Consider the following 18,223-nt stretch of genomic DNA (forward strand, 5'->3'; position numbering starts at 1 on the left):
AATTCTCACTATTAAAATTCCAATCTCCCTGGCAAATTTAGTAGTCCTCTTAAAATTCAAAACTGTTTATTGTTCATTATTTTAATTCTCTAAATGTATCTAAGGGGATTTATGTTACATTAGGAGGAATTGAAATTGTTTGCTAAGATCTTTTTTATCATTCTTTAAACTGGCAATGTTTTTACAAATCCTTCAGTCCTTCTACACAAATTATTCAAACGTTTGTCACCAGTTATTTTTAGGAGATGGTTATCCCACTATTTTATTATCCTCAAATGTCTCGTAATTGGGCAAGCTTTGTATAAATAGAATTTTTTGCAAGTGTCATCAGTCTTTGTGACTACATGTGTAAGCCTCTAAAACTTCTTGGTCATTAATAACTTTTCTTATAATGAGCAGATTTTGAAAAGCAATTCACCTTAGAAATATATTCATTTGAGTTTCTTTTCAGTCAACATCTCTTTCAAGCTATAAAGCAGCGTACAAAATGTATAACCTCAATTGTATTTTACTAATCTTTTTTGCTAGTTTTAACCCTCCTTATAGCTTCCTGGTCACAATATATTTGAAGAAATAATAGCATCTTTTTTATCACAAAGAATATAAGCTTCAAAATGTAGATTCATTGGATTAAGAGAGACCTTGTTAGTGTCTTCCTAGAGAAAATGCTTGTTTCCAGGATTATGAAAAAAAAGGCAACAACCTTGCCATAGTCACAAATATAAACTGGGCACAACACAATATTAAGGGTATTTTTTTTTTACTATTATAAACTTATCTTTTGACCAGATGGTAAAATGGAATTTAAAAATTCCATTTTAATGTCTAAAATAATTATTTTAAAGCTGTTGGTAAAAGAAAAAATGCTATATGGATATTGTATATTATCAGTGCTTTTGATATTTTGTGATTCACAGGCCTGATTGTCTCTCTCTGGCTAAAAGCTCCTAGTAGCTGACTATAATAGAATAAAATATAAAATCCACTTAAGACTCTTTCATAGTCTTAACTTAGCCTGCCTTTCAGACCTTATTCTACACTATCACTTTACTTCTTTCCAATGCAATTCCCCTTGCTATGCTCTGGGTGTAAATGTTAGAGGAGTCACTAGGATCTCAGCTGTTTAAATTCACATTGATTTAAGCCAAAGATTTTATTTATTTTCAATATTTCTGATTTCACACGCCCCCCCCCCCCCTTTAGAAATGATGCTGTATTTCTGTTTCATATTTAAGCAACAGCAGCCACATCACAATTCTGTCTAGACTGAAGCAGAAAAGAATGACCATGGTTTCTTTCCTGTTTGATGCTAGATCACAGGGAAAAAGCAATATACCCAATTTAAACTGTCTAGATTGGCATTGTATTTGTTCTCCCCGTGGAACTGAAAGGTGACCTCAACACTGAAACTTGACTTAGTTGGTTAAGAAACTGCATATAGTTAGAAAAAAATGATCAGGCAATGAAGAAAAGTTTTAAGTTTTCTTCAAATTTATTTTGCAGACTTCCCTTACTTTGTTTAATGGCAATAGCCAAGAGGCCAGTTTAATGATAATAGAACAAATTCCTTATACCCACTTCTTAGAAAATGTATTTCCAGATGAAAAATGAAATTTAAGAGAAGTGAAAAAAAATATGGTGAAACAAATTAATTCTAAGTAAGAATACTATATGAGAAAAGCTCAATGTATTCATACTAATGGAGTCCATAAATTAGATATAACTTATTTCTGCTTATTATTTTATATAATATGATTATTACAAGCATAATTCTTTTATGTTAATTTGTTATTATAAATCTAATTATTTTATGTTAATCATTTGTTATGTGCCTAATTGGTGCAAGGCATTTTGTTTTCAGGAAGGAGCTTTTGGCAGTACCTTGATTAAGTTAATCATCAGGGACCAGAGCTGCTTTATTTGAAGTCTACTATATTACAAAAATGTATTGACTGTTTCAAGAAATATGATTTTTGAGACACTTTGGGATGCTAAAAGCTACCCTGTTCATTTTTTAGAGGGAGTGTTTTAGAGGATATAGGAGAGGAAGGAGCAAGGTCTTAAGTTTCTGGTGACATCATAGGGGAGGCTGATTTCTGAAGAGGATGGACTCATGCCTCACACACTCACTCACATTGAAAGCACTGCAGTGACTGTGAAAGATGAGGCTGACAAATGAACTAGATTTAGAGTTTCAGGACTCTTCTTCTCTCAACTATGTTGTTTACTGCCTTCATGTCCTTACGCATGTGATGTTACCTCTCTTGTCCATAGTTCCCTTAACTATAAAAGGAAGGGTTTGAACAAGATGGTCTCTTAGTTCCCTTCTAGCTTATGTGATGCTATAGTGTGAAAAATGACAATCTATCGTCTCCTGATGACCAAACTTGTAGCTTTGAAACTGGCATCTAGGATAGGGATTGAGGGAGAAAATACTGTTAGCCTCTACTTAAAAAAAAAGGTAGAAAAAAGGACTTTAAGGGGACAACTACCATTTTCTATCAAGAGAAGAAAACTTTTTGGAAGTCTTACTGTTTTGAGTATTATCTAAAATCAGCAGAGGCAATTTTGAATGTTTGCTACATGAAAAGGAATTAAGAGGAAAATAAACTAAATTTAGATATCCTTGAACAGTTTTATTTTTTTTAGTCTTCTATTCAAGGGGACTAGCATGGTTGGAGATGCTTAGTTGGGAATGAATATGGCATATTCAAAGGACCTTGATGAGAATGGAGTCACAGGATGAGAGAATATTCATAGTGTTGAGCAGTATGGTAGGAAACAAATATAGTGAACTTGGATGAATCTATACATAAATATATAAAACATAATCTGTTCAGCCAAACAAAACAATTTCTGTTTCCTAATAGGATATGCTTTAAGATTACCTTTAAATTAATATTTTAATTAGACTAAGAAAAAATATCTTGTGGGTTTCCTCCCAGGAGAGGGATCATCCTGATTCAGAGATCAGGGAGCACAGCTGGGGATTTCAACCATAGGTGGTCAAAGCCTTTAGACAGGCTATCACCTAATCCACCTGACTGAGAACAGTTATTGTCTCTGAGATTGGTGCTACAAGATTCTCTTGACATTCTGTATTGATTCTCTTAGCTTTGTGACTAAATATAACACATGTATAATGAATACATTCTCATCTCTCCTTTTTGGGTGGAAGAAATACTATATGTAGTTGACTCTACATTTATAAAATTGTTTAGTGAATAGTTTGGCTAAATTCAAAATACTTTGGTATGGTTGAATCTGTTTAATACATTTTAGTTGAGGTTAACATTGCCATAGCAAAGACATGTGAATCCTTTAAAACACATCTCATGCTTTTCTGAGAAAATAGTTTACATGCTGAAATGATTTATTGACTGAATTGACTTGCAGTGATGAACTAAACCAGATTAATGTGGCCAAAAAGTATCTTAAGAAAAAGCTGGGTGTTAAAAAGTTATATTTTTTAAAGCAATAGTATGTATTGTTTCACACCTTAAGTAGATTAGGAGATTAGGTATTAATATAAACATTTATAGAGTATATGTCAGGCCATCAATAGTGTTCAAAACTTTTGCTAAGAAGTATTTTAACTCTTGGCTAAACATCATTCTAAGCAAGTATAAAAAAACTAATGCTTCAAGATCACTCACTGGAAGCAGCATGGTATAGTGGAGAGAGTTCTGACCTTGAAGCCAGGAAGATCCAAATACAAATCCTGTCCTAAAAAGATGCAACTGTTGTACAGTATATATTTGTGAAGCCTACCATTTGAAGAATTCTCCATTCAAATTGTTCTCTGTATAGATTAAATTGTTTTGTTGAAATAGAAAATCTACTGTTCTGCAGTGGAAATTTTTTTACCCCCAATTGTGAGCCTGTGTTAATAGAACTCTTTTTTTTTTTTCATAGGAAGAATCCATGTTTTGGTGCAACCTGAGTTTAAGTTATACCTCAGATACCCACTTTGTGACTTATAGTCTGTGTGAGTTATACTCAAATTGAGTACAAGTCCCATCTTCTCAGGGGCCTCCGTTTTCTCATTTGTAAAATGAAAGGATTCTACTAAATGGGCTTTAAGGTTCTTTGAAGCTCTTAAGGATCTTTAGGAGAAAGGGCTGTTTTCTTCTTTTCCTTTATTTTCTGTAGTTCCTGGCATGGTAATGGGCATTTCTCAAGGGTTTAGAAAATACATGTATATATAGATTTATTAAACATCTCCTGGTCTCTTTTGTGACAACTGCCATTATATATACTTTAGAAGAGTCATTAGATGATGGTGACTGATGGTGCTACATTCAGCAACAGAGTCTTTCAGGGGTCTCTTCTTTGAGATTATGATGCTATCACTGTCTTTTTTTTTGCTAGATTCTGCTCCAGTCCTTTATTTGAACTCTGCCTTTCTGTTTCAGGGGTACCTCTTGTAAATATCATATTGTTAAATTCTGATTTCTGATTCATTTTGCTATCTGATTTATGAATGAATTCATCCCATTCACATTCATAGTTATGATGATCAACTGTACATTTCACTCTACCCTATTTTCTTCAGTTGATTCTACTCTTGCTCTCTTTCTCTTTCTTTAAAGTCTATGTTTTGCTTCTGACCACTATCTTCTTTTATATGCCTTCCCTTTTATCATTGCCTCCCACTCCACTATCTTATCCTCTTCTTCTCTTTTTTCCCTGTTGAGTAATATGGATTTCTACATACAACTCAGTGTGTGTGTGTGTGTGTGTGTGTTTCCAAGAAGAGTAAAGTTCAAGCCTTGCCTACCTCCCTTCACTCTATTTTGCCCACCACCTTAAACACTCTTCCTTTTATATGAGAAAAATTTTCCCATTCTGCATTTCTATTTCCCTTTCTCCCAGTGCATACTTTTTTCTCACCCCTACATTTTTTGGGACATTGTTCCAACATAATCAACTCACACCCATGCCCTCTCTCTATGTAAACTCCTTTTAACTTCTTTAATAATGTTAAAATTCTTAGGAGTTACATATGTCATACTCCCACATAGGAATATAAACGGTTTGATCTTATTGAGTCCCTTATGATGTATCTTTCTTATTTACCTTTTCATGCTTCTCTTGGGTCTTATATTTGAATGTCAGATTTTTTATACAGCTCTGGCCTTTTTATGAGGAATGCTTGAAAGTCCTATATTTCATTAAGTGCCTGTTTTTCCCCTGAAGGATAATACTGTTTTGCTGTGCAAATTATTCTTGATTGTAATCCTAGATACTTTGCTTTCTAGGACATAATTCTAAGCCCTGTGCTCCTTTAATGTGAAAACTGTTAAGTCTTGTTTGATTCAGACTGATTCCACAATATTTTAATGGTTTCTTTTTGGCTGTTTACAATATTTTCTTCTCTACCTAGGAGCTCTCGATTTTTGGTTATAATATTCCTGGGAATTTTCAGTTTAGGATTTTTTTTAGCAGGCGATTGGTGGATTCTTTTAATTTCTATTTTGCCTTCTGGATCAAAAATGTCAGGGCAGTTTTCCTTCATGATTTCTTTCTTTTTAAAAAATTAAAAAAAAACCCCACAACATTACCTTCCATCTTAGAATCATACCATGTATTGGTTCCAAGGCAGAAGAGCAGGAAGGATTGGGCAATGGTGGTTAAGTGACTTGCCCAGGATCACACAGCTAGGAACTTCATGAGATCAGATAGGACCTCCCATCCCTAGGCCTGGCTCTCAATCCACTGAGCCACCTAGTTGTCCCCCCTTATAATTTCTTGAAATGTAATGTGTAGGCTCTTTAAAATAATGATTTTCAAGTAATCCAATAATTCTTAAATTATCTTTCCTCAATTTCTTCTGTTTTCCAGAACAATTTTTTTCTGAAGAGATATTTCACCTTTTTTCTATTTTTTTTTCATTCTTTTGATTTTGATTTATTTTTTGTTGATGTCTCATGGAGTCATTTGCTTACACTTGCTTAGGTCTAATTTTTAAAGAATTATTTTCTTCAGTGAGTTTTGTACCTCATTTTTCATTTGGCCAATTCTTCTTTTTATGAAATTCTTTTCTCCATTGAATTTTTATGCCTCGTTTAGATTAAGTTTATGCTATTTTTTTAAGTGATGATTTTTTTCAGTATTTTTTACCTTATTTAACAAGCTGTTAATTCTCTTTTCGTAATTTTTGTGCATCATTTTCATTTCTTTTTCTAGTTCTTCCTCTACCACTCTTATCTCTTTGTTTAACTCTTCCAGAAATTCTTATTGGACTTGTGTCCAATTAGTATATTTTCTTTGAGGCTTTGCTTGTAGCTGATTTCTTATTATTGTCTTCTGAATTTGTGTCTTTGTCTTTACTGCCTCCATAGTAGCTTTTTTGTTTCCTCATTTTCCCAATATATTTCTTCACTGTGAGCTTTGTGTTAAAGGTGGGTTCTGCATACATGGGGTTGGGCAGGACATTGTTTCAAGCTTTTGTTTTTTTGTTTTTAGAGTTAGTTTTGTGAGTCTGCAAATTTTTGGTGCTTCTAAGGTAGTGTGATCTGGGGAGTTGTGTGGTCAATGCTTTTCTGTTCTGTGTTCATATCTTTACCCAGGAAGGGCCCCTGTTCCTCTTCAGATAAAAGTACTAGCATTCATCTTGACCTAGAACAGTGACCAGGTTCCCTGCTCTCTTGCAGCCTCCTTCCTTAGCACATGGAAGTTCCTTTTCTTACCTTGGCCAAGTGCAGCCTTCATAATTGTACAATATTGAATTTCATTTGGTGTAGTTCTTTTTTATTGTTCTTTTCACTTGTGTTGTTTTAATTATTATACATATAATTTTCCTGTATCTCTTACTTCACTCTGCATTAGGTCATATATCTTTCCATACTTCTTTGAATTTTCTATATTTGTAATTTTTAAGGTAACAGTAATATTCCATTAAATTTGGGTACAAACATTTGTTCAGCCATTTCCCTATGCATCAATTGATAAGCATTTATTTTTGATCCAGTTCTTTGTTACCACAAAAAGGGTAACAATAAATATTTTGGTGCATATAGAGCTTATCTGTTTTCAATATCTCTTGGACACATACCTGACAGCAGAGATTTTTGAGTCAAAACATATGACTATTTTAGTTACTTTTTTTTTATAATCATAGTTGTATTTTAGAATTCTTGGACCTATTCATAGTTCTATCCACAACATAGTAGTGTGCCTATTTATTTGAAGTACTCCCCCTAACATTGACTATTTCCCTGTTTTGTTATCTTTGCCAGTTTTCTGTCAGTGAAGTAAAAGTTCAGATTTGTTTTGATTTGCATTTCTCTTGTGATAACTCATTTTGAGCTGTCTTCCATATAGTTAGTAGGTCACATTTTTTTATATCCTCTTATTTATAGTCTTACGTGTTTGTGTTAGTATGCTACAAATCTTGAATAGTAGAATATTATCAAATATTTAATGCAAATTTTTCCCAGTTGAAAGTTTTTTCTTATTCTGATTACTTTAAATTTTTTCAGGCAAAAGTTTTTCATTTATATACCACTTGAATTTTGAAGAACTGAGAAAATAATTTAATACAGTAGTCTCCACTATCTTTTTTTGTTTGCTTTTTGGATGAGAGAGAAATAAAAATATCTTTACTTATCTTTTCCATTCTTTTATAAATTTCTCCCCAAGATGTTTTGCAGATAAGTCCCTGAATGCCTTTATGACCACTTGTATATGTCATAGTCACTTCCCACTAGAGTTTCTTCTTCATGTTCAGTCCTGACCCACCAGCCTCTCTTCCTAATCTCATCTAAAAGATGTCAAATTCACATGTTGTGACCATATAGAAAAACTGTTCCATTTCATGCTTGTTTTTTGCCCTTTCATTTTCATTTGCAATTATCAAAAAGAATCAGTGACTTACTTAGATTTCAATGTCTGTAGTTCTCTGCAAGTCAGTTTTCTCCCTTACTACTTCTGTTTTGGGAGGGGATGCTATTTATAATTTCATGCCACTCTCATATGTAGTGTTTTGTAAATGAATTTGTATTCTAAATCTTATTTGCTCTTACATGTCTTGTAGCACTCCTTTGCAAGCACTTAAATATTTACAAAGGCAATTTCTGGATTCTTTTGACTTCCTTGGTGTATGACTCTTTGGCTTTCATTGAATTCTCTAATAAATGGTGATTATCAGTCATAATATCTTTTATTTCATCTATCTCCCTGCCCACAGGTTTTGGTTTTGGTTATTTTGGAATTAAGAACTGGTTTAGAAATATGATGGATGCCTTTTATTTTTATACTTTTTATACCATATTCATTTATTTTTCCCCTTAACACCCCCACCCCAACACAAAATTAAAAAAAAAATTAAAGTCTCTGTTGTAATGGTTAAAACATTTCAGCATTTCTTAGCAAATTAAGTAAAATCAATAGCCACCAGTGTGACTATATCTGATCATTTATATTGCATTCTAATGTGTTTTATCATCATTTGAGAAGAGTTCAGACAAGTTGGAGTGAAATCACTTACAGTCATCTTCTCATCTTTATTCTTTCTATTTATTATTGTTTTTTTGTCTTTGCTCTCATTGATAGCAAGTGTTTGTAATCATATACAATTTTGCTATGCTGTTCAAGACATCCCATGACCAATTCTTTCCTTCTGTTTTCTTAAAGAAAACATTATGATTTATAAATTTGAGGTTATTGTTAGCCTGTATTTTCTACATTAATTTTCACTCTTCTTTCCTGTACCTACCTCAACATTGTAATATCTAGAGTTAAAGTAAATGCAGCCGTAACTTGGAGAATCATATCAAGTTCTTCTTGGAATTTCTGTACTTGATCTTCTGCTACCGTTATTGGCATTTAAGTTGGCAGTCATCTTCTCTGTATGTGATCTCTTCGCTTATTCTCAGTGTGAGCACTGCAAAACAATGAAAGGAAGGCGGTCATGAAATGGGAGTTCTTGTTGCCTCTGGCATATCTTGAATAGTTTCATTTATAGGAAGGCTGTTAATTTGGCAATGCTTGAGGACTACATCAGCTCACTAATTGTTAGACAAAAATCTAACTATAAGAAAGCCAGAAGTTACATTAACTTTGGAATGTGATTGAAGGAATGAGTAATTAGTCCAATGCCTGGTAGTAATACCTTGAAATTCTAAAACATCTTTCTTACAAGAACCCTACGAATAATATTGTGCAGTTGTTACTATTATCATTTTAGAGGTGATGAAACAGAACTTATTTCTTAACTCGTGTTTTATTATTCCTCTGTGGTCAAGCCTGGACACGAACTATTCTTTAGACTCCATATCCAGTGATCCTTCTGCTTTTTCTTGGTAATTTCCATTGGAGATGTCAACAAAATGAATACTTTTAAAGCAATTGATTTGATTTTAACCATCACTAAGCATGCCCTTCACAACATGAAATTTGGATCATTTTAAACTGACCGAATTGGAGTGGAATAACATAAGGATTTCTATTTGAAGCCATAATATTCTACAAATATAACCAACTTGTGAGAGAGTAAATAGGGAAGGAGGTTCTCTCCTTCAGATATATATGTATATATGCATATATCTTAAAACATCCTCCTTCAGGATATTAAAAGTCTAAAACTGCTGTCAAAAAGGAGACTTCTTTGACACCTCTTACTATTACATGAGGCATCAGTAATGGTGGACAGTAATAGCCCCAGACTGATTTACCATAAAACAAGAAAATTATAATAAGTCTGTTGTTCTTGCGTTTCCAAAGTTAGAAAAGGCCCATTCAGAGAGCTTGCATTCTGCCAAATAGTATTACTCAATGGATTTTATCTTACAGAATTTGACCAGTTTAGTTTTTTTTTTTATAAAGTGATGACTTTTGAAAAAATATTTGTCTTGTACGACTGAATTCCTTGATCATTTTTCTAAAATAATTGGAATTAGAGAAACCCTTTGTCACATTTCCAGGATAATCACAATTAGAAACTAAATAAAACATGACTTTGAATTCATATAGGGTTGAATTTTTTGCTAATAATTTCAGTATAAAGGAGCAACTAGACTGCTAGAACAGTTATATTGATTGGAACCTTCATCCATCCAACAGAAACATCACATTTCTTTCTGCTGGCAACCTTGTCCCTTGACTGACTAGTATAGTAGTCCCTCTGCACATAGAGATTTAATACTCTGTCTCTATCACACTCTACAAAATTGCTGCCCTGGAACCTGGGGAGCTGAGACAGCCCTTAAACCTGAGCCTTTTACTTAATAGCTTGCTGAGTTGTCCCTGCTATATCATGCCTAAACATTTCTATGTGATTTTTATTACTTTTGGCTGCATTAGTACATCTAGCCTGTATGATGTCCAAAAAACTCAATGTGCTACTCAAAATGTCTTAAATAATTCACTATAGAATTTATATAATTTAAATGTCTTTTGCATTTGATACTAAACTAAGAGGTATACATCTTGGAGCACTTTACATTTCCACACAAATTTGTGAACTAGTCTCTTTCTCTCTCCCCAAAATGGTAAACATTCATATTGTTATACTTTTATTTAAACATACTTACATCTTTGATACTTTTCCCTTTACAAGGCATGAATGATATTTGTTTAAAAATCAAAGCATAACATGTAAAATTTCTGTCAGATTGCTTACCATCTCAGGTAGTGGAGAGGAGAGAGAGGTTTGGAAGAGAAGAAAAGAATTTGGAACAAAAAACTAATGGACCTTGCACATGTCTATACATAAATATGTGTATATATTTATGAATATAAATACAATAAATCTTCAACTTTTCACTGCAAAAAATACTTCCTAGAAAACAAAATGAAATTTTAAAAATGCAAATACATTGAACATATTGAAAATGGGGTATTAGGTTCTCATGACTACCCTAAACTATAGTCCTTCAATAGAGATTGCTGAAAATACATTTTTTTCCGCAAACATTTCTTTACAAAAAAATATTAATTTTGATAATATGCATTTTCCCAATACAGTAACCATGAAATAAGGTACAGTATACAAAATAAAATCCATAGCATGCAAAATATTTTTCTCACCAACAATTCCTAGAGTTCTGTAAACTTTTGTGCTAAAATCTCAATTAAAAAAAAAAAAGCATTGATTTCAGACAATATTCACTTTTTAATAGCACATGAAATCCAGTGCCTTAAAAATTATGCAGCAACTAAAATTCTTAAAATGAAAACTTTTAAAAGTTTATTTAATTAATTAATTAAAAAACATTTTTCCATGGTTATATGATTCATGCTCTTTTCCTCCCTCCTCTCCCTCCCGTAGCCAGTGAACAATTCCACTGGGTTTTACATGATCAAGACCTATTTCTTTATTATTGATATTTGCATTAAGGTGATCGTTTAGAGTCTATATCCCCAATCATGTCCCCATTGACCCATGGGATCAAGCAGTTGTTTTTCTTCTGTGTTTCTACTTTCACAGTTCTTTCTCTGGATGTGGATAGTGTTCTTTCTCATAAGTCCCTCAGAATTGTCTTGGATCACTGCATTGTTACTACTAGAGAAGTCCATTACTTTTGATTGTACCACAGTTTATCAGTCTCTGTGTACAATGTTCTCCTTGTCCTGCTCCTTTCACTCTGCATCAATTCCTGAAGGTCGTTCCAGTTCCCATGGAATTCCCTCAGTTCATTATTCCTTTGAGCACAATAGTATTCCATCACCAACATATACCACAATTTGTTCGGCCATTCCCCAATCGATGGGCATCCCATTGTTTTCCAATTTTTTGCCACTATAAAGAACATGACTATGAATATTCTTGTACAAGTCTTTTTCCTTATTATCTCTTTGGGGTACAAACCCAGCAGTGCTATGGCTGGATCAAAGGGCAGATAGTCTTTTATCCCCCTTTAGGCATAGTTCCAAATTGCCCTCCAGAATTGTTGGATCAAGTCATAACTCCACCAGCAGTGCATTAATGAATTAAAACATTTTCTTAATCTGAATTTTGCATTCTACTGTATCAGATGGCATTGTGAATGTTGTTGCTGCGACCTTGACACTGCTTAGAGCCTAAAGGACTTGCACTGTACTTTGGGGGCATAATTGCCCCACAAAACTTGAGTATTAAAGGCAAATAATGAAAATACCCAACAAATTTACAGGGAGCTCTTAACAAAGGTAAAATGGCCAACACCAGTGAAGTGCCTCATAGGATACCAGCCATGCCAGAAACCTGCGCTTGTCATGCCTCTCATTTTGTCTCTATTTCATATAGCTGTGAATTGACTCCAGAATCCAAAGACCCCTTCTTGCCTGTCTAGTCTTATTATACTTTTCTCCCTCTGCCTGTCTGCAGTCAGGTTACCCTGGCCTACTTGTTCTTACATATGACAGCCCATTTGCTCTCTCTGTGCCTTTTCACTGACTGCCCCTCTGCTGATGCTCCACCTCACCTCAGCCTTTTATCTAGAGACGCTCAGTTAGGGCTTGCCTCTGATCTTATCTCCTACTGGAGGCTGATATGAACATGATGGTTTACAGGTTGTCTCCCCCATTAAAAAACTCCTTGCAAACTCATTAGTAAATTCCTTGAGGGTAGCAACTGGTTTTACCTTTCCTTCTATCCCTAGCATTTTGTATAGAGCCAAGAAGATGCTGAATGAATAATAAATGCTTGGTAACTGACTGACTGACTAGAACACCTGCTAGTTTGCTGTAATTCAGAGCTTATTAATATATTGTATAGGATCTAGTTATTATCTATCTATTAATATATTGTATAGGATCTAGTACCGAAATGATTTAAGAGATTAATTAGACTAATTCATTCCTTTTAGGGAGGTAGTAAGTGCCAGAGATGGGATTGCAACCTACTACCTTTTTCTTCTACACAGTGCTCTACTTGGGCTCCCAGCAGCACAGGGATTAAGTTAATATATCTGAAATCTCATCTGCAACAAGAAAGAGTACTGAGATACATGAGAAAAATGGAGAAAAACTCATTGCCAAGAAGGTACAATTTAACATCTTGGGCTAGATTGTATGCAAAAGTATATAGGCCGTTTGGGAGACAGAATGTGCAGTCACCAGGACAAACCTGGCATAAGTTAATCTAAATGTTAACCTCTGAGAGAGAAACTTGGCTCTGCACATATCAAGGAGAGGAATAAAACCACTAGTGAAAAAGCAATGTAAATGCTCCATATTTAAGTCTTTTGCAGAGGCATCCTCAATGCCCCTCACCAGTAAGTGGTGATGCCCCACACATATGTAGCCAATCAGTAGAATTGTCTAAGATAGACTATTCCACGTGGCACTAGACTTTGTCTCAAACTTAAAAAAAAAAATAGATATGTGGTGTTATCTTTTTTTTAGTTAATGTAGGAAAAAATAAGTCTAAGATTTTCAGTTTTTAAAATATAAAACTTCTTATTTTGTTAAGAAAGGTTATATTTCCATTTCTGTGATCATCCTTGGCTACCACCTTGATTTTTTTCTATACATGTAACTTCCAAATGTTCTTTATATCTTTAAAGGCTTAGCAATTCCTGACATGAGGCCCTCAGTGCTCCACTCCTAATTTGATGGCGACTTTTTTGCCCAGGCCACTTTTTAAAATATTTTCTTTTCCACCAATTACATGTAGAAACAATTTTTAATATTCATTTAAAAATTGGGAGTACCAAGTTCTCTCCCTCCTTCCCACTCTCTCTCCCACCCCACCCCTGAGATGTAAACAATCTCATATGGATTTTTAATATGCAATTTTGCAAAAATAATTTACTCGTTTTGTGGAAGAGATGGCTAATGAATGAGATGAGAAAGGAAGAGGAAGAAGTAAAAAGAGGAGGAGAAAGAAAAGGAGCTTCTCTTTCTTCTTTTCTCCTCTCTTCATCTGTCTGTCTTCCTCTCTTTCTCTCTCTTCCCTGTCCATATAAAAAAGTAACATTTCTAGCAAAATAACTTTTGCCATACTTACTACTCCTATATATTCCAGAAACTCATATTACTATTCATACCTCAGCATGGATATAGAGCAATGCACTTGGAGTTGGGAGATTCTTAGTTCAAATCTCACGTGAAACCGTGAGCAATTCACCTTCTGTCTGCCTTAGTTGCTCCTACCTCCCAAGGTTGATGTAAGGAGAAAATGAGATAATGTACCAATAAAGAACTTTATAACTCTTAAAGCATTCTATAAATGTCAGCTGTTACTACTGTAAATTATAAAGATCTCTTCTAGTACAATACTACCAAAAGAGTCCAGTTGGTCAGTAGATCATCCCTTATTTTTTAGGTGAAGCATTTGGCTATCCATTGTTGTTTGTCACAAAAAAAGTATCTGCCAAAGAATGAACTGAGGTCCAGCCCTCATGAAAAACATAAAATATTTTTTATTTAGTTTGCTATAGTAATATTGGGGGATCCTTTTTCACTCTTGCAAAGGAATAACTTGGCCTGAGTAGAATTAGATCAGGAAAGCAAATGGAAAGCACTTCTGTCAGCCTTCTTACACTTAAGTAAACACATGTTTGGAAACTCTGTTAACTGTTGCTGTATTGGATTTGTTTGATTCTAGTTAAAATGACCATGGAAATTGCCTGTGTTCTTCTTGGCAATGACAGCTTTATCATACGAAGCGTCCTCTTTGGCACTCAGATTGACAAGGCATTTTTTTTTAAAAAGGGGGGGAAAACCCACAAATTGTCTATAATAATTAAATGAGAGAGAAAATGCCTTACAGTAACATCTGTACCAGTGGGGGTGATAATACTGTTCTAAATCTGGTGTGGACAGAGTTTAGTGGTGTACAGTTGTACTTTTTTTTAATCCTATAAATTCACAGTTGTAGGTCAGCCAGGACAGTTCATAAATTTAATGACCACATTTCTCCTTAGCTAAATATTAAACCATTTTAGTCCCCTGAAACCAGTGAAAGAAAAGAAAAAGCCAAACTATAATTTGGGGTTAAAATATCTAATTGTCTCTGGTATTGAGAAAGCACATGAGGCTATGAAATAACCAAAAAGTCTGAATAATAAATAAGAATAGAACTTTGATTTTATTTTTATAGTGAAATAAGGATTTTAAAATTTTGTATTTTGTTCTATAAATCAAACTTTTATGTTTAGATCTATTAATTTTTTACTTATGTTTCTTTAATCTCATATTATTAGAGCAAGACAACTGATCATTAACCTCTAACTTCCTTCTCTATCTCTGCAGGTATTACTGATTTTCCCAACATATTCTGTGAGAATTCTCAGAAGCTGGTAAATGTGGAGGCCTTTGCTTTAGCAGCTAAATATTATTCTCTTCCATGTTTTGGAGTATGTACATCTTTGGAACATTTGCTTGTAACACTTAAAGGAAATCAACATCAAAGACTTGGTAGGTTTAAATTATTTTTCATTACTTAGGTGAAGAGGTAAAATGGCTTCTCTAAATTTAGATGTATTTTTCTCAGATCTTTGCTTCAACATAAACTCCAGGATATCATGTGTCTTGAAGAAACAGTTCTAATTCTTAGCCAATAGATTGATGTCTTCCTTACTTGGGTCCTGCCTAGGAAAGAAACTCTCATTAATAGACCTCTAAACTGTCTTCACCTCCTCATATGTGTGTCCCTGGAAACTCTGAGCCGTCTCTTTTATCACTAACCTCTGACTGAAATTTAACATTTTCTTCAGTTACTTTAAAAACAAAACAAAACATTATTCTGAGAAGGGATCCACCATAAGAAGCTTCACTAGACATGAACTGTCCATGGCAGATTAAGAGTCCTTTCTCTATTGCTTCTGATTATAGGAAGGGCAAAATATCTTGGAAACCAGAGAGCATAGGTAGATGTGGCCAAGTTTGGAGCATCGTGTCTACTTCTAGTAATTTCCTTCTTTGTCCTTTTATACATGTTGGTATGTCCATACAGGGTATATTCACTGGTTAGAATGTTGGGCTTGGAGTCAAGAAAGCCTGCCTGATCCTAGGGCCAGTTACTTTAGCTTCCTTAGTCTCAGACTCCCAATTTCCCAAACTGAGATAATATAATAGCATATTAAGATTATAAAAATCAAATGAGATTTTATATATAGAGAGGGATTTTGCCACTTTAAAACACTATACAAATGCTAATTAGTATCAAAGATGAACCACCATTCCACTGAGTCACATTTTTTCAAGAATAAAAAAAAAGTGTGTCAAGAAGAAAATAAGAATGAAAGAAAGGGGGGCAGCTGGGTAGCTCAGTGGATTGAGAGCCAGATGTAGAGACGGGAGGTCATAGGTTCAAATCTGGCCTCAGACACTTCCCAGCTGTGTGACCCTGAGCAAGTCACTTGACCCCCATTGCCTAGCCCTTACCACTCTTCTGCCTTGGAGCCACTACACAGTATTGATTCCAAGATGGAAGGTAAGGGTTTAAAAAAAAAAAGAATGAAAGAAAGAAGGACCACGATTCAGTGGTGAATTAAGCTCCTGGTAGGAAGCTTTTCCCTAAGGAAGAAGAATCTTTACTGTGCACCAAGGAAGGATGATCTGAATCCACAGGTGTCACAAGAGAGTGGTTAGCCAGAGAAAGTAACAGTGATAGTAGAAATGGTCAAAGTAGAGCTAGCAGTTGTAGTAGCAGCAATGGTGGTAGCAGTAGTAACTGTTCTATAATAGTGATAGTGACAAACTGATAGCTAACATTTAGACAGTGCTTCAATTTAAGGTTTACAAAGTACCTTAAAAATGTCATTTCAGTTGATAGTCATATTCTGGTGAAGTAGATGCTATTATTATCCCCATATGGAGGATCCTGAGGCTGAGAGAGATTAAATGACTTGCCCAGGATCACCTAGCTAATGACTCTGGCCAGATTTGAAGTCAGGTCTTCCTTAGGTCAGATCCAGTTCTCTCCCCTGCACTACCCATCCACTTTGTTGGGTTACAAGGGTTGTTGAGTTCTTATTGAGGATGATGAGATGCCTCTTGGGCAGGTTACTATAAACAGTAGAGAAATCTCCTCTCTTCCCTGGCCACGTATCTGGGGGATTATAGATGCTCTGCTGAGACTTCTCCACATTTGTTCGTTTAAATGGAGATAAACGTACCAGAAAGAGCAGCCAGAGGCACAGCTAGGACTCATGTCATCCTGCAGGAGGAACCGAAGACTTCAGGAGAATGTTTTTAGGGCCTCTTTTTGGACCCAGCTACAGATGGGAGAAAGAGAGGGCAGCCATCACCCCATTAGACTGGTCTCCTGAGGTCAGCTTTGGGGATCATGGACAAGAGTCACACAAGATAGCTAGGTACAGAGAGGTGGTGATCTCTATTGTTGAAGTGAACTTAAGGATTGATGAAATTATAGATTCGTATGTGTATTAAGGAGATTGATTGAGGGTAGGTGATTCATGGGAGAAAGTCAGGTTGGGGAAGAAAATAGCTAGTTAAGAAGCTGATGTCTGGGGGCAGCAAGGTGACCCAAGTCAATTGAGAGCCAGACCTAGAGTTAGGAGGTCCTGGTTTCAAATTTGGCCTCAAACACTTGCTATAGCTGTGTGTGACCCTGGGCAGGTCATTTAACCCCCATTGCCCAGCTCTTCTGCCTTGGAATCAATGCACAGTATTGACTCAGATTGAAGGTAAGGGTTTTTTAAAAAAGTAAAGAAAGAAGAAGCAGATGTCTGAGAAAGAGATTTGTATTCTTGCATCATGGCTTGAAATATAGGATTTTAACCAGGAATGGAATGAAACTAACAAGGGCCAGTAGAAACATATTTGCCTAGATTCTTCATTTGAGTCAGGCCTCAGATGTCTATATACAAATAAAGAAGTTTGGAAAATAAAAAAGATGAACTGGAGATCCCCCAGGCAGGCAAATTTGCCCTCATAGGAATCACCGAGGCTTTCTGGGATGGGATCCATGCCTGGGATATTTCTCCAGAAGCCTTTTTAAGAGCAATAGGATAGATAAAAGGAAAGGTGGAGTAGCATTGTATATTAAGGATATATACTTATGTTAGGAAATCTAGAAACCAGATGGAAGATGCGTCATGGAGAGAATTTGGTTGAGGCATCATAGGCTGGGGGTGGGGATGGGGGTGTGTGGAAGCAGTGCTGTGGCAGGACTATCCCACAGGCCACCTGGACAGAAAAAGGAAGGAGACATCACAAGCTTGGCACAGAGGTTTGATATAGTAGTAATCGGGGATTTCAATGTAATGGACATCTGCTAGAATACTAACTGCCAAAAAGTAGGATGCTTGATAGATTCATGACTTGCATT

At 35.0% G+C, this 18,223-nt stretch overlaps 1 protein-coding gene across 2 annotated transcripts in view; it reads left to right on the plus strand.

The window, feature by feature from the left end:
* The window catches only part of METTL25 (methyltransferase like 25), a 157,919-nt gene that overhangs the window by 10,438 nt on the left and 129,258 nt on the right, over positions 1-18,223 (plus strand). For both annotated transcript variants that reach the window (XR_472405.3, XM_001364103.4), the window contains exon 2: positions 15,181-15,345. Coding sequence is in view for 1 of the 2 variants with exons in the window: in XM_001364103.4 (XP_001364140.1) it covers positions 15,181-15,345 (165 nt within the window). In the remaining variant the exon portion in view is untranslated. The remainder of the gene's footprint in view (positions 1-15,180; positions 15,346-18,223) is intronic.

Source organism: Monodelphis domestica, chromosome 5 (genome assembly GCF_027887165.1).
Source record: "Monodelphis domestica isolate mMonDom1 chromosome 5, mMonDom1.pri, whole genome shotgun sequence".
Classification (NCBI taxonomy): Eukaryota; Metazoa; Chordata; class Mammalia; order Didelphimorphia; family Didelphidae; genus Monodelphis; species Monodelphis domestica.